Raw genomic sequence first — 20,109 nt, 5'->3', positions numbered from 1 at the left:
CCAGTTGGGCTGAATGGCCTTTTCCTGTAGTGTAAAGTCAATGCAATCCTTTGCGACAAAGCACTAACCTGCCATTCGGATTCAGTCATGCTGTCCCTCAGTAGGTCGATGTTGGCGGAGAAGGAACTGTTGAATTCAGGGATGGTCTTGCTTGTGTTCTCCTTCTGCCATTGAAAAAACAACATCATGTCATAATTGGCTAACTGTTTAACCAAAGGCGTCGTCACCCATTCTTCAATGATGTTAAACCTTCTGTTCAGATTTGAGCTACACAGAAACGGCCTTAAAGACCGTCACGTACTTTCCCTTCCCTCGCGGTTGGTTGGGAAGTTTATGCGAATGATCAAAGCCTTCAATGTCTTTTGGGCCACTCTTCCCACATTCAGCTCACAAAATGGAGACATGTTGATGTTATAGAACTATTCGAGCCTATTCCAGCTCTTTGAAAGAGTTATCTGATTAGTCCAACGTGCACTGCCCATCCTTTTCCCATAACTCCTCAAATATAACCTTTCAAAATCATTTTTAAAGACCCTTTGTAAACCACTACGTCCACCCCAGCTGGAGGATCATACCTACTACCAAACACCATTAGGTTGGCTGACTTGGAGAGGCGATGGCCTAGTGGTATTATCGTTAGACCTATTAACCCAGAAACTCAGCTAATGTTCTGGGGACCCGGGTTTGAATCCCACCACGGCAGATGGTGAAATTTGACTTCAATTAAAAAAAATCTGGAATTAAGAATCTATTGACGACCATCGTCGATTATCGGAAAAATCCATCTTGTTCACTCACGTCCTTTAGGGAAGGAAATCTGCCATGCTTACCGGGTCTGACCTACATGTGACCCCAGAGCCACAGCAATGTGGTTCACTTTCAACTGCCCTCCAAGAGGAACTAGGGATGGGCAATAAATGCTGGGTAGCCAGCGACGCCCATGTCAAATAACCAAATGAATTTAAAAAAAGAATTTGGCCAGAATCCTACCACCGTTCATGCTGATGGGATTTTCCCATCCCGCCGCAGTGAATGGAGATTTGGCTGGTCATCAAATTCTCTGACCTTGCTACAAGGTCACGAGTGCGGATGACCAGTGAGGTTGCGGCCTTTGGAGAGGGTGAGGAGGGGATTTATTAGAACGGTGCGGGGGATAAAGTTCTTCGGTTATGCGGAGGGCCTGGAGAAGCTGGGTTGGTTTCTCCTTCGAGCAGAGAAGGTTAAAGGGCAGACTGAATGGAGACGGTCAAAATTACAAACAGTTTTGAGAGTATAAAAGGGAAGGAATTGTTTCCTTGAAGCTGGGTCAGAAGTCAGAGACTAAAGTTAATTGGCGAAGGAGCCAGGTGGGAGATTCTGTTTTCGCACAGAGATGAACGTGCTGCCAGAAAGAGGCGGTAGAAGCGGATTCAATGATCAACTTTCAAAGAGAATTGGATAAATATCTGTAAAGGTTAGGATTTTCAGGGGAAAGAGCTGGTGGAATGGGACTACGTGGGTTCTTCTTTCAAGGAGTTGGATTGGGTAGAAATAAACCTTCTCCGCCTCTGTATCATTCCACAAAAATGTCCTACCTTCAGCAGTTCCTGCACCTGTTCTGGCAAGGTCATGGGCTTGGCGGGGGTGGGTTTTGGAGCCTGTGGAAAAAACACACACAAAAAACCCAAATTACATTTTTCTCTGATATAATTAACGAGTCATAACCATCATGAACTGTTCCAAAATCAAAACTCATCAAAATATATCAATCTGATCCTGCCTGCAGTGTCACCCCAACTCTGGAAGGATTTATCAACTCCCACTGGATAACTTCCCTGCCTTTGGGTCATCACATTGTGGGTTCAGGTCCCATGTCTCCAGAGACTCAAATGTAAAATCTAGGCACGGTGGCACAGTGGTTAACACTGCTGCCTCACAGCGCCAGGAACCCAGGTTCTATTCCAGCTTTGGGTCGCTGTCTGTGTGAAGTTTGCATGTTCTCCCCGTGTCTGCGTGGGTTTCCTCCGGGTGCTCCGGTTTCCTCCCACAGTCCAAAGATGTAACAGCCAGGTTGATTGGCCATGCTAAATTGCCATTCAGTGTCGGGGGATTAGTAGGGTAAATATGTGGGGTTCCGGGAATAGGACCAGAGCGGGATTGTGGTTGGTGTGGATGGGCCAAATATCCTCCTTCTCACTGTAGGGATTCTACAATTCTCCCAGTGCCAGTACTGGGGAAGCACTGCCCCACCAGATGAGATGTGGAACCGGTGATATCTACCCTCTGAGCGGGGGAATGTTTAAAGATCCCACAACCTCTGTTGTGGACAAGCAGGGTTGTTCTCTGTACAAGCTTTTGCTGGGAGCGTGGAACGTTCTGTGCAAAAGCCATCGCTTTCCCTCTTTTCGTCCATGTGCTGGTGGCCATGAACTTAAGCCCTCGAGCATCCAACCAGAAACAAACATGGAATAAAGTTAACGGAAAATGGGCGAGGGAGCTCCAAAGTAGTGTGATTAGACTTCCTGATCTTAGTCAGAGACAGTAAGAAGTCTCACACCATGTTAAAGTCCAAAAGGTTTATTTGGAATCATGAGCTCTGGGACCATTACTCCTTCATCAGGTGCGTGGAGAATTGGCTTCACAAACACAGTATTTATAGACAGAGACACAATTTACAAGATAATGTTTGGAATGTGAGTCTTTACAGGTAATCGGGTGCAGAGAGTGTGAGTGGAGAGAGGGATAGTCCCAGGTTAAGGAGGGGTGAATTATCTCAAACCAGGAGGAGTTAGTAGGATTTTGCAAGCCCCGGGCAAATGGTGGGGGTTACAAGTGGTGTGGCATGAACTTGGAGCTGGAGGAGCAGCAGTTGGTTCCTCCCACTCCGCAGATTGAATTGCGGAAAGCTGTAACAGCCACCGATTGGATTTCTCACCAGCGTGTGAGGAACAGAAACTCGAGTTCTCTTCCACCCAGTCCCACCCGTGCTGTGTGGTTCAGCTCGTCCGGTTAATCTTAGCGCAGAAAATTCTGGAAAATCTCAGCCGGTCTGACGGCCCCCTGCGGAGAGAGGGACAGAGCCCAACGTTTCGAGTCTGGATGACCCTCTGGTGTCCTCAGGCTTTATGTTACTTTTGCATGGAGTTGGGAGAGAGTGGGTGGGGGGGGTGGGGGGGAGTGGTGGTGGGGGTTGCTTGGCAGAAGCTTGGTTTAATCGATTGGTGTGGGGTCGGGTGGTGGGGGGGAGGAGGGGTCAGATTCAAGCTTAATGTTGGATTCGCTTGACATAAGAACATAAGAAATAGGAGCAGGAGTAGGCCATCTAGCCCTTGACAGGGAAGGGAGCTAGGAATTGGGGTGAGGGAGAGGGTATGAGATCATAAAATGTAGGAGCAGAATTAGAATGAGGCCATTCAGCCCATCGAGTCTGCTCTGCCATTCAATCATGGCTGACAGGTTTCTCAACCCCGTTCTCCCGCCTTATCCCCGTAGCCTTTGATCTCCTTACCAATCAAGAACCTATCGATCTCTGTGCCGAGGGTGCTGAGAATTTTGACTGACCCAAGTTGGAAAACAAAGCCAGAATGCCTCACAGACCACACGCCGAACGCAGAGCCTGATGATGGTAGAGGAGGAAGAGGGGAGGGTTGCACCAAGACCCCATCAGGACATGGAGGAGAATGGAACAGCAGCCTACTAATTTTAACATCCATTCTCTTTGTGCAATACTCTATCCCCTTCTCAGAACATCTCCATGTCCAGTGAGTCTGAGTGGAGATCAGTCACTGTAACCAGGTGGGCCAAATACAACAGCCACTGTTGTGCACAGTAAGATCCAAAAAATAGTCACTTCAGATGACAAGCCACTTAATGGCCGGATACCGACCTACCCACCACGGGAATTGGAGCAGGCAAGGAGCGGCCCATGGACAGGTCCATTGACCTTGGGTGGGATTTTATGGTTTCAGGATGAGCGAGTCTGAAAAATCCCAGCCAATATGTCCCCTTGCAGTGTTTAACCTTTATTCAAAGAACAAAGAAAATTACAGCACAGGAACAGGCCCTTCGGCCCTCCAAGCCTGCACCGACCATTCTGCCCGACTGAACTAAAACCCCCTACCCTTCCGGGGACCATATCCCTCTATTTCCATCCTATTCATCCAGATGCTCCTTAAAATTCACTGTCATATCCAGTTCCATTACTTCCCACAGCAGTGAGTTCCAGGCACCCACCACTCTGTGTGCAAAAAATCTGCCTTGTACATCTCCTGTAAACCTTGCCCCTCACACATTCAACCTGTGCCCCCCAGTAATTGACTCTTCCACCCTGGGAAAAAGCTTCTGATTATCCACTCTGTCCATGCCCCTCATAATCTTGTAGACTTCTATCAGGCTGCCCGCGCCCCCCCCCCCCCCATCTCCATCGTTCCACGTGAAGTGTAACGTCTTGCTTTTGTTTCTTTGCTGGAAGTTACCTTTGGACTTTCCTTGTCTGGGTCAATGAACGAAATGGGCATGTCCATCATCATGGGTCGGAGGTGCATTATTTGCTTAGGCTCTGAAGAGATAAATGGGAATTATTTTGTTATGAGTGCAACTCATTGACAACATGGAGAGAAGGCATCGAAACAGATTTCCACCTTTCAACAGAGATGCGTTTCAGTGCGAAACACTGAGCTTATTCCCTTTTTGCAGAAGGAGCAATTTTCTTCCACCTTCCCGGCTCCATTTTCACCTGGACTTTTGGCAGGCTGGGTGCAAAAACACACACACTCGCCCTTTCTGAGGTCAGGGGTCCACGTTGTGAAGACTACTTCCTCCTGCATGCTATTTTCATGTGCTGGAGTGGGTATTCAAACAAAAAAAACATGTCCTTGGACAGCACGTGACCCTTCAGGAAGCCTGGGGAGTTGGGAACATTTTGACAGGAAGTGTTAAATGTTTTGACACCTTCAAATGTTACTGTAAGAAGTTGTGTTGAAATGTGGATCTGTTTCGATGATGCAGTGCTTCTGCAAAGGTAAGTTGAACATTACATTGACTACCAGAGACAATGCATTGATATGCATTACAGTACTTTTTCCCATGAAGAAAATTCTATAATGCATGCAAAAATAGGTTGCTCCTCCACATTGATTGATAGGTAATCTGTTTTCGAATGCAGAAGTCAGCATCTACTCTTTCGATTTCAGCCTTTGGAGTTAGGGACTCAATAATCTTTTGATAGCTGTGGCTATTATGAATGTTTAGCTGATTTTGAAAATTTGATAGTTTGTGGCATGGCTGTTCAGGAGTATAATTGACAGTTTTGTTAGATTGCATTAACATAAAATGCATAATGAGCCCATTTCAAGGAACAGATCTCTAGCTATCTAATTCTGTTGATACAGTTTCCAGATGGCCTCATTATAAATGGGTAGCTGATCACTAAGACTTACAAATGGATTAGCTGAGTCTGGGTTCTGTTTGATTGACACGTTTATGAGGTTATGGTCAGTTATCTTTTTCTTTGTTGTTTGTCGATGTCTATATGTATATTTGGACAGGACTAAGAGTTATGAAATGAAGCTTTACTTATTAATGTTATTAATGGCTCTGTCTGATTGACACTTTTGTGGGGTTGTAAGAATGGTGGTTATTTTTGCAAATCAGATTTCTGAATGCTTTTTCCCCTCAGCATTAGTGAAATTTATTAATGACACAGCTGATTCGTTCTGGTATGTGAGGATGCAGTGCGGGGCTGGGGGGGAGGGGCAGTATGGATAAGACATTTTACGATTACCTTTCAAAAGGTTCCTGAATCCAGACTATGGGCATAGCCCACACCCCCTCATGTTCTGAAGAGGTATGGGCTATGAGTTACCTAGAAGCTGGTCTGGCTCCATAGAAATTGCAGGGAGGGGGTGATATGGGGAGGTGGATATAAGAATATGAGATGCCTATCCTGGCAATGAGGCTGGCCAGTTTGGGAGTACAGTCGAGTTCGCCATCCCCACCCTCATCCTGTGCCAGTGGGAATTGCTGGCACTTGGAATGGGAGCGGGAATCCCGGGATCCGACCCAGTCTGCTTTCAATCCAACCTGTCTCTGCTCCGACGCAGACAGAGGGCATGAGAATCTGGCCCCCAGACTGTGGTTACACACGAGTGTTATGGGTGATGGAAGTAAGGTGTTGAGATACAGATCCATCATGATCTAATTAAATGCAGCGGGCACAAGGAGCTGAACGCCCAACTCCCCATCATAGAATCATAACGCCTTACAACAGTAAAGTGACCATTCTGTTCATAAAGAACATAAGAACATAAGAAATAGGAGCAGGAGTAGGCCATCCAGCCCTTCGAGCCTGCCCCGCCATTCAATAAGATCATGGCTGATCTGTCGCTACTCAGTTCCACTTTCCCGCCCTCTCCCCATAACCCTTAATCCCCTCTCCTATCAAAAACCCATCAACCCGCGTCTTAAAAATATTTAGCGAGGCAGCCTCCACCACTTCAACGGGCAGAGAATTCCAGAGATTCACCACCCTTTGAGTGAAGAAGTTCCTCCTCAACTCCGTTCTAAACCGCCCCCCTTTTATCTTGAGGCTGTGCCCCCTAGTCCTACTGTCTTTTTTGAGCGGGAAGAGTCTTTCCACCTCTATCCTATCCATCCCATTCATCATCTTATACGTCTCAATGAGATCTCCTCTCATTCTTCTAAACTCTAACGAGTACAAGCCTAGTTTATTCAGCCTCTCCTCATAGCTCAACCCCCTCAACTCCGGTATCAGCCTAGTAAACCTCCTCTGCACTCCCTCCAAGGCCAAAATATCTTTGCGCAGGTGCGGCGCCCAAAAATGCACACAGTACTCCAGCTGCGGCCTCACCAATGCCCTATACAGCTGCAGCAAGACCTCCCTACTTTTATATTCAATCCCCTTCGCTATGAAGGCCAGCATCCCATTCGCCTTCCTGACCACCTGCTGCACCTGCAAGCTGGGTTTTTTCATCCTGTCAGTGTAAAACTTCTCCAATCCCATGTTATTCCCATAATCTTGTGGCTTAGTCCTCTTAAATATCCACTTGCCTTGTGAAATTTCTAAAGGTGATACCACCTGAAGCTAAGGGGCAATTTAACATGGCCACTCCATCTAATCTGAGCATCTTTGGAGTGTTGGAGGAAACCAGAGCACCCGGAGGAAACCCACGCAGGCACGGGGAGAACGTATGAACTCCACACAGTCACCCAAGCTGGGAATCAAACCGGGTCTTGGGGGTGGCAAGATGGCTAATGGTTCACACTGCTGCCTCACAGCGCCAGGGGCCCAGGTTCAGTTTCCAGCTTGGGTCACTGCCTGTGTGGAATCTGCACATTCGCCCCCTGTTCTGTGTAGCTTTCCTCCGGGTGCTCCGGTTTCCTCCCACAGTCCGAAAGACGTGCTGGTTGGCTGCATTGGCTGTGCTAAATTCTCACTCAGTGTACCCCGAACAGGTGCCGGAGCGTGGTGACTGGGGGATTTTCACGGTAACTTCATTGCAGTGTTAATGTAAGCCTACTTGTGACACTAATCAAAAAACTTTAAACTTTTGAGCCTGGTCGCTGACACAGATTACTGTCGCTGACCTTGTTTGTGCAGCGCTCAACCATGGTGTACGTGGGTCTGCTTACTACTGAGGCTCAGTGTGCTTGAGCCTGGTTGCTGACTCTGAGGAAAGTAAATGAGCTGTAGAAAGAGCTGGAGGTCGAGAGCTGAGCGGCATTCAGAGCATTGTATAAAATCCTGTAAATCCAGTTCCTGCATGATTAGAAACTAGCGTCATTTCTGCATAATACTCCAGATGTAACAACTTGCTTTCAGTCTATTCGCTATTTATCGTGTTGTTCTATCTCGAGAGCCCTCAGATTCATTTGGGCTTGAGTCAAAGCACTGAAAGGAAAGAGGATGTACGTACTGACTGGATTCCGGCTTGAAGAGTACTTGTTTTCAATTCGATCCGTTGTCTTCTGCAGATCCGTGATCTTGTCCTGTTGCTTCAGCAAATACATGACGCTGACTACCTGTCCAGCGATTAGCATGGCGGCCAGCACAGTCACACCGCCCCAGAGGAGGCTTCGAGAGCACTTGCTGCTGCTGGAAAATAGACAAGTCAAATGGAGGGTTATTGGAGTGCTCTCTGAGGCAGCGGAGGATGCCATTCCCAAAACAACTAAACTAACCAAACACGAGGGGCGAGGCAAAAGGGGCAACCCCTTAAAGGAAGGAGAATCACCCTCAACAAAAAACAAAGCAGAAAGGAAACATCAAACCAAAATCAGAAGAGTCAATAACGCATCCCAGTCCCTGCGGTGCCCAATGGGTACAGAAGATCTCAGCGGTGCTCCTGGACACTGCACGCTCCCTATGTAGGCAGCTGCGAATATAGCTGCGGAAGAGGGGCAGTCAGTCAGTTCAGACGACTCCCTCAGTCGCCCACTGCCTGGACCTGTTTCTGGCAAGCTTCATCAGGCCCAGAGGCAGGTTCTCTGCCATCCCCGCCTGCCCGCACCCCCCCCACCTCCGCACTGGGCGGTTGAAGCAAACGACAAACTTTGAACTTTCACTGCAGTATCTTCTACATCCAATTATTCCTACAGCTAATCACCCCACATTCCTCCCACAGCCTACTGGAAAGTCAACAGGCTTATCGTTACCTGATTGGATGGTCAGTCAAACATTTGTTTCCCCTCCCTCAGCATCTCCAAATTTTTTAAGTCCTGCAGCAAAAGTACTGGGAGGACATTTGTAATTCCCCTTTCAGTTACTGTCCTGGAGGTTAATCCCAGGAGATCTGGTGAACACATTAACCTCCCTCTTGTTTTCTTTTGACCTCTTAACCTTTCTTTATAACTCAAATCACTTAACACTAGCACTCAGTCCTTAAGCTGTTTTCTGCATTTCTTCCAGGACTGTCATCTTTTATCATATTTCTTCTTGAGAAGAGAGGCCATCACCCATTGCCCACTCTTAAGCAGGTGGTGATGAGCCATGCATCTCACTTGACCTCAGGACAGCACGGTGGCACAGTGGTTAGCACTGTTGCCTCACAGCGCCAGGGACCCAGGTTTCACTCTTGGCTTGGGTCACTGTCTGTGCATAGTCTGCACATCCTCCCCATGTCTGCCTGGGATTCCTCCGGGTGCTCGGGTTTCCTCCCGTAGTCCAAAGGAGTGCAGGTTAGGTGGATTGGCCATGCTAAATTTCCTGTTACTGCCAGGGAGACTAGCAAGGGTAAAATGCATGGGGCTATGAGGATAGGATCTGGGTGGGATTGTGGTTAATGCAGACTTCCTGGGCCGAATGGCCTCCTTCTTCTGCACTTCCATGACCATTTCAGAGAGGCAGTTGAGAGTCAACCACATTGCCGTAGGTCTGGAGTCACATGTGGGCCAGACCAGGTAAGGACGGCAGATTTCCTTCCCTTAGGGACATTCATGAACCAGATGGGTTTTTACAATAATCGATGACGGTTTCATGGTCACCATTACTAGTTTTATAATCCAACTGTAATGATGGAATTTGAACCCATGTCCCCAAAGCAATTACTAACCAATGTTATTGCCATTACAGCATCATCTCTCTCTATAAATATTTCATGAGTACATATTTTTGTTGATATTGTTACCACAGTCTTATTGGCCCCTATCCCTGCCCTGCAACAGGCCCCATCTGAATGTGTGGATTATCTGAGAATTTCCACTGTTTTCCCAGAATTCAGGTTCCGTGGATCACTGAGAGTCACACAAGATCCGGAAAGTCCCAAGGAATCCTCCAATGAGCTAATGCTAATGAGGGGCAAAGGTCAGTGTGCTATTGAGGGGCAAGAGTCGCTGCGCTAATGAAGGGCAAGGGTCACTGCACTGACAAGGGTCAAGGGTCACTGTGCTAATGAGGGGCAAGGGTCACTGCACTGACAAAGGTCACTGCGCTAATGAGGGGCAATGGGTCAGTGCGCTAACGAGGTGCAAGGGTCACTGCATTTGAATGTCTTGCATATTGGTGTAAGCTATCAGCTATCAGTACCATTTTAGGAGACCTTTCCACATGGGCAATATGTGCTAACAAGTAGCAGGGGTAAGTTAAAGGTCCCTGTAGGGCTAGAGGAGATTGCAGAGAGAGCCAGGAGAGCCAGTGTAGGGTCAAGCCATGAGGAATGTGAATTGTTAATCTGAGGCACTCCTGAACTGGGGAGTGTTGAGAGCTGCCTTGAGTTGTCTGAGGGAGTTTCTGGACTAAGGATTGCTCTAATGTCTCAGATTTATTTTACGAGGATGTTATTCTAATTGAGCCTGAACATGGAAATCCCCGGCTGATTGCAGTCAGGAATTCTAGAAACTTCCACCGTTTGACAATTAGCAATTGAAGAGATTCAAGGTCATTGTAAGAAACCTTCCTGTTTGATTTCACTCTGTAGGAGAGAGAGTAGTGGCCTTCTGCCCAGTTTCCCATTCAATAGTTACTTGTTTGATCACTTTCAGTGAAGCCAATATTCTGACCTCCACCACCATGTCGGTATGACCTTGTATCGTGTGTAAAAGTGAAACCGGATTTCCTATTGATGCTGAGACATTGTTTCTGCTGGTCAGGAAGTCTAAAACATGAGCACAGTCTCATAAGAACATAAGGACTAGGAGCAGGAGTACCTGGCCCCTCGAGTCTGCTCCGCCATTCAATAAGATCATGGCTAATCTTTATGTGGACTCAGCTCAGTTTACCCATCCACTCACCATAACCCTTAATTCCTTTACTGTTCAAAAATGTATCTATCCTTGCCTTAAAAACATTCAATGAGGTGGCCTTAACTGCTTCGCTGGGCAGCGAATTCCACAGATTCACAACCCTTTGTATGAAGAAGTTCCTCCTCAACTCAGTCCTAAATCTCTTCCCCTTATTTTGAGGCTATGCCCCCCTGGTCTGGTTTCACCCGCCAGTGGAAACAACTTCCCTGCTTCTATCTTATCTATTACCTTCATAATCTTATATGTTTCTATACGATCTCCCCTCATTCTTCTGAATTCCAAAGAGTATAGCCCCAGTCTACTCAGTCTCTCCTCATAAGCCAGCCCTCTCAACTCTGGAATCAACCTAGTGAATCTCCTCTGCGCTCCCTTCAGTGCCAGTATATCCTTTCTCAGGGCAAGGGACCGATCATTTCGGACTAAGGAGAAGAGGAATCACTTCACTCGGTGGGTTGTGAATCTTCGAAATTCTCTACCTACCCCAGAGGATGTGGAGGCTTCATCGTTGAACATGTTTAAGGTTGGGATACGCAGATTAAAAACAAGTTATTGCGGGAATGCCGGGATGTGAAACCAAAGGAGAAAATGCTGGAAAATCTCAGCAGGTCTGGCAGCATCTGGAAGGAGCTGATGTTTCGAGTCCAGATGGCCCTTTGTCAAAGCTAATAGGCATAGAAAGTGGGATATATTTACACTGTGGGGTGAGAGAATGAAAGATGAGTCATAATCACAGAAACAAGGGGAAAGGCTGCTAATGGCAGCCCGTAGAGAGAATAGAAGGTTCTTTCTCTTCTCTCCTTCGATTCTCTCTATGGATTGCCGTTAGCAACCTTTCCCCTTATTTTTGTGGCTGTGACTCATCTTTCATTCCCTCCCCCTGCAGTATAAACATCTCCCACCTTCGATGCCTTTTAGCTTTGACAAAGGGTCATCTGGACTCTAAACGTCAGCTCTTTTCTCCCCTTACAGATGCTGCCAGACCTGCTGAGATTTTCCAGCATTTTCTCTTTTGGGATAGACAGATTCTTGATTTCTCAGGGAATTAAAGGATACGGCTGTCAGTTGTCAGGAAAACCCCTCTGGTTCATTGATGCCCTTTAGGGAAGGAAATCTGCCATCCTTACCCGGTCTGGCCTACATGTGACTCCAGAGACACAGCAATGTGGTCGACTTACAGCACAAGGGCAACTAGGGATGGGCAATGAATGCTGGCCAGCCAGTGACGCCCATGTCCCATGAATGAATGAAAATATGGGGAGTGGATGGGAAAATGGAGTTGAAACCCGAGATCAGCCACAATTTGATTGAAGGTGGAGCTGGCTGGATGGGCCATGTGGGCTACTCCTGCTGCTACATTTTGTATTACAGTTTAGAATGTAGTTAATTGACTGTAATGAGCCTTAGAGCATCCTGAGATCGTGAAAGGCGCTATAGAAATGCAAGAATTTCTCTTTCAGTGAAGGGTGGGCAGCAAATGACGGACCACATCCCAATATGAATTTGAAGACTACAATTATACAGCGTTTTATCCAACCAGAATTTTCAAGCGTATTTGTCAGCATGAACCAGGGATCGTCCTTGTAGCTAACAGCCAAATATGTAAATCTTTTCACCCAGGGGGAAGTGGGAATCTGGACGTGACGTATAGTTAGTGTTACCACGCGGAGATTGTTCCCTGTAAGCCGCAACATCAAATCCCCCAAAGAGGAACCCGTCATCTCATAATCTGCGAAAAGTGTGTGGGAAGGTGCAAACTATTTTCCAGTAACATTCAGTGGGTAATGGACAGAAATACCCAACACTCACTTTAACACGATCACTCAACGATTTACTTATTTAACTAACTGAGAACTTTAGCTAAACAAGTAACGTCCCAAATCAAATAAGATTCGACTGGAATGCTGTTCAAATAAATGCAATACTCATTCATTCACCAAAAATATAATAATAGAATTCCGTCACTCTCAGAAAATACAACCAGGTTTTGTGGCTTTCGGGAGCTTTTGGAATCCTTCGTGGATTCCCTCGGTCTCTAAGTTCCTTTCAATTTGGTATCTTTCTCTGGTTAGATGGGGCATTTTCTTAGGAGATATATACAGCTGGCAAGGTGGAGGGCTGTTCTCTCTCTCTCAATTTGAGAGGTGGCAGTTGTTAACCAATTGTTTTTCCCTCTTTTCACTCTCTTTTACCTGTGATGACCTACCAATTTTCCTACAATAGGCTTGGTCTGCTGTTGCCAACAACATCAAATTCAAATCTTATAGCTTCTTGGTAACTGGGTGCCTGCTTTAAATTTATTGGGCAAAATTCAAACATTCAAATGCCTGAAGCCTGTTACCAAAGCAACCCCGTTGTCACAGAGTGGGGAACCCTCCAACATTGAGAGAATTTGAAACGCCATAGCATATAAGACCAAGTGAGGGCAGCATGATGGCATGGTGGTTAGCATTACTGCCTCACGATGCCAGGGAGCTGGGTTCAATTCTGGCCTTGGGTTGCTGTCTGTGCGGAGTCTGCACGTCCTCCCCAGGTCTGCGTGTGTTTCCTCCGAGTGCTCCAGTTTCCTCCCACTGTCCAAAGTTATGCCGATTAAGTGGATTGGCCATGCTAAATTGCCCCTTAGTGTTTAAAGATATGCCAGTTAGGAGGATTAGTGGGGTAAATGTGCAGGGTTATGGAAATAGGACCTGGGCGAGAAAGTCGGTGCTCACTTGATGGGCTGAATGGCCCCCTTCTGCACTGTAAGGATTCTATGGGAAGTGCTGGAAAATGGGATCAGATTAGAAAGCTGCTTGAGAACCTGTGCAGACACAATGGGCTCAAGTGCCTCATTCTGTAATAATCACTCTATGATAATATTATTTCCTTCTGCTGTATTTGTTTGAGGAAGACCATCCAGAATAGTTCATGAAATAAAGAAAATGAAATGATGAAATGTCCCGGGGAGCAAATCAAACAGGACGTGTTTGCCAACAGGTTAAATTTTGGAACCTCCATCTCGTGCCTGCCGCACAATGGGTAGCAATTTGCAAATGGCTTCCACATCCATTTATAGTTGGCAAAATTCCATTAAGGTCCATTAGAATGGAAATTGGGCAGGCTTGCTGATGTTTTACCAGAACACAGTCCCAATGGAGGGGAGGGAAACGGTGAATTTGATCCCAGCAGGGTGAGTTCATAAGCTTGACTTGAAAATTTACACTGGTTGCAGAACCATCTCAGAATCTCGTAGCACGGAAGGCCATTTGGCCTGCTGTGTCTGTACTGGCCCTTTGAACGAGGGATCGATTTAAGTCCACCCTCCAGATGTTTACCCAGTGACTGCCCTCTTGTCGCAGGACGCTTACAGAGGTAATTAAAATCTGAGATAACGAAGACTTCCTCTTCCAACTGAGCAATGAAAGGATGAGATATCAAAACACAGGAAACTATTATGAGTGTGGGCAGAGATGATTCGAATGATTTTCAAAGCTGAACTCAACCTTTTGAAAATTAAGTTGGGGATTTTTGATTCATTTTGCTGGACAGGTTGTGACAAATGCCTCAGTTTTCATCATTTCCACATTGCAGCCACTGACAGAATAGCAGCCATTTTAGAGTCATAGAAATTCCATCTTAGGTTTGACCATTTCCTCCCCGACAGAGCTCAAACAAAATGGCCGATACAAGTACCCAAATGACAACAATAACCTTGGGACTGTGCTAATGGCTTATACATGACTGCTTTAGGTCCTAGAATTATAGAATCCTATAGTGCAGTAGGAGGCCAATCGGCCCACCAAGTCTGCACCGAGGACAATCCCACCCAGGCTCTATCCCCACAACTCCATGCATTTACCCTAGCTAGTCCCCCTGGCACTAAAGGACAACTTAGCATGGCCAATCCACCAAACCCGTACATCTTGGACTGTGGGAGGAAACCAGAGCACCCGGAGGAAACCCACGCAGACACGGGGAGAATGTGCAAACTCCACACAGACGGTGACCAAGCCGGGGATTGAACCCGGGTCCCTGGCGCTGTGAGACAGCAGTGCTAACCACTGTGCCATCCTGTTAGGGCAGACTTCATGAAAATTGATGCCCAGGCCCAACTGAGCTAATGAGTGGAATTTTACCAGTGCCGCCCACCACGGTACTTGGAGCAGGCGAGGGGCGGACAGCAGGAAGGTGCTTTGGCCTCGTGTGGGGTTTTACGGTGTCAGGGCGAGCGAGGCCCGAAAATCCCGCCCACTGTCTCAAAGAATGCCCTGCCAATAGAAGGGCGGCCATTTTGTTTGTCAGGGATTGTGCTCACATGAGCTCTTGCTGGTTTTCATGGCTGCCTTCTGGCTAACAGAGAGGGCAGGTTTGCTCAGTTGGCTGGATGGCTGACTCACACTGCAGAGTGATACCCACAGGGTGGGTTCGAGTCCCGTACCAGCCGAGGTTATCCATGAGGAGCTTAGCTCCTTGTCTGAGGTGTGGCGACCCAAGGGTTAAAATCGCCACCAGTCAGCTCTCTCTCGGAAAGGGAGAGCAGCCATTGGTCCTCTGGAACTTTGGTGACTTTAATTTTATTGTTTGTAGCTGACTTTCTGGTTTTATTATAGCCTGGCCTGAGGGAAGTTGATAAAAAAAAGTTTGAGGCCAGCGGTGAGGTGTCGATCAGACTTGACCCTGCATCAACACCAGCCAAAGCTGATACAAGGTAGATCCAATACTCACAGATCAATAACCACCCTCCCGACTGACCCACTCTGCAGGGTAACAGGGCACTGCACAAAGCCCCCAATCCAGATACGTCAGGACATAACTCTGCAATGTAAATCCCTCCCATTACAATGACAAATAGACCAAGATTCCAGCAGAAATTAATTCATTTGTGACACTAAAATATTTGTAGGTTCAAGTCCGTCAAAGAGAACGTTCGTTAAAACCTGTGAACTTGCCCACACTGGGTGAATGTGGGCAATCTGGTTTGAACCTGGATTCAGATTCGTATCGGAGATGGGAAATGAACTTTAACCACAGCTGGAAACTTTCCCTGCGCAAACCATTTTCTTTGCAAAGCTCAACGGTGTCCTGGGGTCAGGAGAAAGGATCAAATTCAGCTGAAGATCCTGTTTCTGAGCAATGCCTACAGTGAGTCTGCATGTCTGAGTGTCTGTGTATCTGTGTGTGTGTGTGTGTCTGTGCATGTGTGTGTGTGTCTGTGTGTATACGTGTTCTTTGTGTGTGGCTATTTTGTGTCCGTGTGCACATATGTGTGTGTGTGTGTGTATTTGTGCATGCCTGTATATGCATATAAATATGCCTGTGTATGTGCAGATACATGTTTGTGTGGATGCATGCATGCCTGTGTGCGTATTCTTGTCCCTGTTTGTGGGAGCGTGTGCCTGTCCATGTGTGTGTGTGTGTGTGTGTGTCTGTGCATATATTAGGTGAGTGTAGCATAAATTGATTTGCGACGCCCCACTTTTTGTATTGACCCTCAGTGTTCTGGGTCACAAGGGAAACCTGCCTCATTGGGAGTGAAGAGGCAGGTGTGAATAAAGGAAGACAGGTCTCAGTGCTATAGACCTTGTTGAACAGATTACAGCAGAATGAGCCAGATGCACCTCACAGCTCACCACTGACCTCTGGTGGAGAGTGTGTGACTGACGCTGGGATTGTGTGTGTGTGTGTGTGTCTGTGTTAGTGAGTGTGTGTGTGTATGGGCTGTGTGTGTGTGAGTGAGTGTGTGTAAGGGCTGGGTGTGAGTGTGTGTGTGAGTGTGCGTGTATGGGCTGAGTGTGTGAGTGACTGTGTGTCAGTAAGTGTGTGTGTGTGTGTGAGTGTGAGTGAATGTGTGTGTATGGGCTATGTGTGAGTGGGGCTGAACCACCCGCTTAAAGTTGCGACAGTGGAGTGATTGGGAGGTGCTGAGCTTTGACAGAAATGGAACTTGCCCCAAACTTCTGATCTTTCTTTTCAACACGGCAGGTTTGATGATGTTGCATAGAGGGAAGAGGATCGAGATATAGCTTGGGGGAACAGACAAAGACAGGGAAGTAGAGGTGTTGGGTCACAAAGGATTCCAAAATTCGAAACAAAAAGAAAAAAAAAGCTGGGCAGCAGTTTTAGGAAGTGAGGAAAACTCTCCAGCTCAGACCCCAGTGTAACCCTCTCAGATTCGGACCGAACTGCTTTTATCTTTAAACAGATAGAATGGATCATATTACATAAAGAATCTTCATTACCCCTTCCAGCTTAAGAAAATCACCTCTTATTCCCAGAACCTGGAGTTTCATGAATCTGAGTACATTTTAAACAAAGACAAAAGGGATTTCCATCCCGTCAGTGTTTTTTCTGATCCCACTTTATCCCAAAACATGTTTTTTTTAATTAAGTATTTTCCTGTAGTGTAATAACTATTGTAATGTAGGTAACAGGCTCGCTAAAGCCTGCACAAGATCCCACACACAGTAATATCACAATCTCCAGGGGGTTTTTTGTGTGTTGATATTGATTGAGGTACAGATATTAACCAGTACCCGAGGGAGAACACTGGAGAAAAGCAAATCGTTGCGGATGCTGGAATCTGAAATCAAAAGAGGAAACGCTGGAAGATCTCAGCAGGTCTGGCAGCATCTATAGGGAGAGGGAAAAGAGTCCAGAAAGGTGCACCTGCAGCACACAGACAGCAACAGTTCAAGAAGGCGCCTTCACCTCAGAATGGGAATGGGCAATAAATCCTAGCCCAGGCCAGTATTCCCAGGAATGCATCAAGAAATAAAGATAAGTCCTGGAAAGATGTGGCAGGTAAGATGTTTAACCTGCAGCTTTCTCAGGACTCTCCGTTCTCCTGGATACAGTAGGAAACACAGTCAGTTGTTGAGTGAGGATCAGAGGGGTTTCTTTGTTCCCTTGTTGGGATTACCACCAACAATCCCATGCAAAGTGACAAGACGGCTGTTGAAGCGTTACTCTTACCTCTGCCCCGTAACGGTGGTCCTGGCTTCCACATTGGAATGACTGGCAATGTCTTGCTGTGAATTGTTCAGCAAAGAGTTCTGCTGTTCATCGGCTGACATTGTGGAACCTTTTGTCCAAGCAAACTCCACCGGCTTACCCTTCCTTCCCTGCACTGTCCACAGGAGACTTCACTCCGGTGCTGCCAGAGAGAGGTATGTGCGCAGTCTGAGCAAGGGTTTTGTTTTATTCACTCTCAGCCGCAAGTAAAGAGGAAGTTGGCATGCTCGAGCGTGGAAAGTCCCTGCCGTACTGAGCTGAGTATCAGCCGACCTCGCATATAAGCACTCGGAGGGATCTAACAATGCTTTGAGGGTTCAGGTTTCACTCAGTGGGAGATGGGGAGCGCCAGCCCATTATCCAAAGTCTGCCACTTGCCTGTGCAGCACATCAGCGGGGACAAAATAGAAAGGGTCAAGAGCTTCAAGTTTTTAGGTGTCCAGATCACCAGCAACAACCTGTCCCAGTTTCCCCCCAGCTCCCCCACCATGCTGACACTTTCTCACAAGAGGAAGGAAATTTGGCACATCGGCTATGACTCTCAACTACTTTTACACATGTACAACAGAAAGCTTTCTTTTTGGTTGTATCACAGCTTGGTAATGTTGGCAAGTGCGAGGTGGTCCACTTTGGTAGGAATAATGGTAGGAAGGACTATTACTTACATGGCAAAAAACTGCAGCAGGCGACGGTGCAGAGGGACCTCGGGGTCCTTGTGCATGAGTCGCAAAAATCCAGCCTGCAGGTGCAGCAGGTGGTCAGGAAGGCGAATGGGATGCTGGCCTTCATAGCGAGGGGGATTGAATATAAAAGTAGGGAGGTCTTGCTGCAACTGTACAGGGCACTGGTGAGGCCACAGCTGGGGTACTGTGTGCAGTTTTGGGCGCCGTACTTACGCAAGGATATTTTAGCCTTGGAGGGAGTTCAGAGGAGGTTTACTAGGCTGATGCCGGAGTTGAGGGGGTTGAGCTATGAGGAGAGGCTGAATAGATTAGGCTTGTACTCGTTAGAGTTTAGAAGAATGAGGGGAGATCTCATTGAGACGTATAAGATGATGAATGGGATGGATAGGATAGAGGTAGAGAGACTCTTCCCGCTCAGAAAGGATAGTAGGACTAGGGGGCATAGCCTCAAGATAAAGGGGGGGCGGTTTAGAACGGAGTTGAGGAGGAACTTCTTCATTCAAAGGGTAGTGAATCTCTGGAATTCTCTGCCCGTTGAAGTGGTGGAGGCTGCCTCGCTAAATATACTTAAGACGCGGGTTGATGGGTTTTTGATGAGAGAGGGGATTAAGGGTTATGGGGAGAGGGCGGGAAGGTGGAACTGAGCCACGACAGATCAGCCATGATCTTATTGAATGGCGGGGCAGGCTCGAAGGGCTAGTTGGCCTACTCCTGCTCCTATTTCTTATGTTTTTATGTTCTTATGTTCTTATGTTCCTGCTCTGCCCAAGACCGCAAGGAGCCACAAAAGATCGTGAATGCAGCCCAATCCATCACGCAGACAAACCTCCCATCCGTTGACTCTGTCTACACTTCTCGCTGCCTCGGCAAAGCAGCCAGCATAATCAAGGACCCCACGCACCCCGGGCATTCTCTCTTCCACCTTCTTCTGTTGGGAAAAAGCTACAAAAGTCTGAGGTCGCCTACCAACCAACTCAAGAACAGCTTCTTCCCTGCTGCTGTTAGGCTTTTGAATGGACCTACCTTTCTCTACATCCTAGCACTGACTGTGATGCCATTCTGCACTCTCTCATTTCCTTTTCTATGAATGGTATGCTTTGTTTCTATAGCACGCGAGAAACAATACTTTTCACTCTATGTTAATACATGTGACAATAATAAATCAAATCAAATCAAATCAGTATCACGGGAATGTGGCAATCATAGAATCCCTACATTGCAGAATGAGGCCATTCGGCCCATTGAGTCTGCACCGACAACAATCGCTATCCTCACTATCCCATCCCGCCCTATCCCCACATTTACCCCACTAATCCCTCTGACATACACATCCCCGGACACTAAGGGACAATTTAGAATGGCCAATCAACCTAACCCACACATCTTAGGAAAGGGGAGGAGACCGGAGCATCTGGAGGAAACCCACACAAACATGGGGAGAATGTGCAAACTCCACACAGACAATGACCCGAGCCAAGAATGAAACCCCAGTTCCTGGGGCTGTGAGGCGGACTGCCAAGAGTGCATGGGGTCCTTAATTATGCTGGTTGCTTTGCCAAGGCAGCGAGAAGTGTAGACCGAGTCAATGGATGGGAGGTTTGTCTGCGTGATGGCTTGGGCAACATTCACGATCTTTTGTAGTTCCTTGTGGTCTTGGTCAGAGCAGGAGCCATACCAAGCTGTAATACAACCAGAAAGA

The 20,109-nt window shown here is 47.1% G+C and overlaps 1 protein-coding gene across 1 annotated transcript in view; it reads right to left on the bottom strand.

The window, feature by feature from the left end:
• LOC145351695 (H-2 class II histocompatibility antigen gamma chain-like) overlaps positions 1 to 17,917 on the bottom strand; it is a 28,848-nt gene extending 10,931 nt beyond the window's left edge. The window contains exons 1-5 of the mRNA XM_080201266.1: positions 17,689 to 17,917; positions 7,914 to 8,092; positions 4,455 to 4,537; positions 1,575 to 1,637; positions 69 to 164 (exon numbers count right to left, since the gene is read on the bottom strand). Of these exons, the coding sequence (XP_080057392.1) occupies positions 69 to 164; positions 1,575 to 1,637; positions 4,455 to 4,537; positions 7,914 to 8,092; positions 17,689 to 17,789 (522 nt within the window). The 5' untranslated portion in view covers positions 17,790 to 17,917. The remainder of the gene's footprint in view (positions 1 to 68; positions 165 to 1,574; positions 1,638 to 4,454; positions 4,538 to 7,913; positions 8,093 to 17,688) is intronic.
• Between the last annotated feature and the right edge of the window lie 2,192 nt (positions 17,918 to 20,109).

The sequence above is a fragment of the Carcharhinus amblyrhynchos genome, chromosome 13 (assembly GCF_965287045.1).
Source record: "Carcharhinus amblyrhynchos chromosome 13, sCarAmb.v2.hapA, whole genome shotgun sequence".
In the NCBI taxonomy this organism is placed as follows: domain Eukaryota; kingdom Metazoa; phylum Chordata; class Chondrichthyes; order Carcharhiniformes; family Carcharhinidae; genus Carcharhinus; species Carcharhinus amblyrhynchos.
This window is presented reverse-complemented; position numbering and strand designations above follow the sequence as displayed.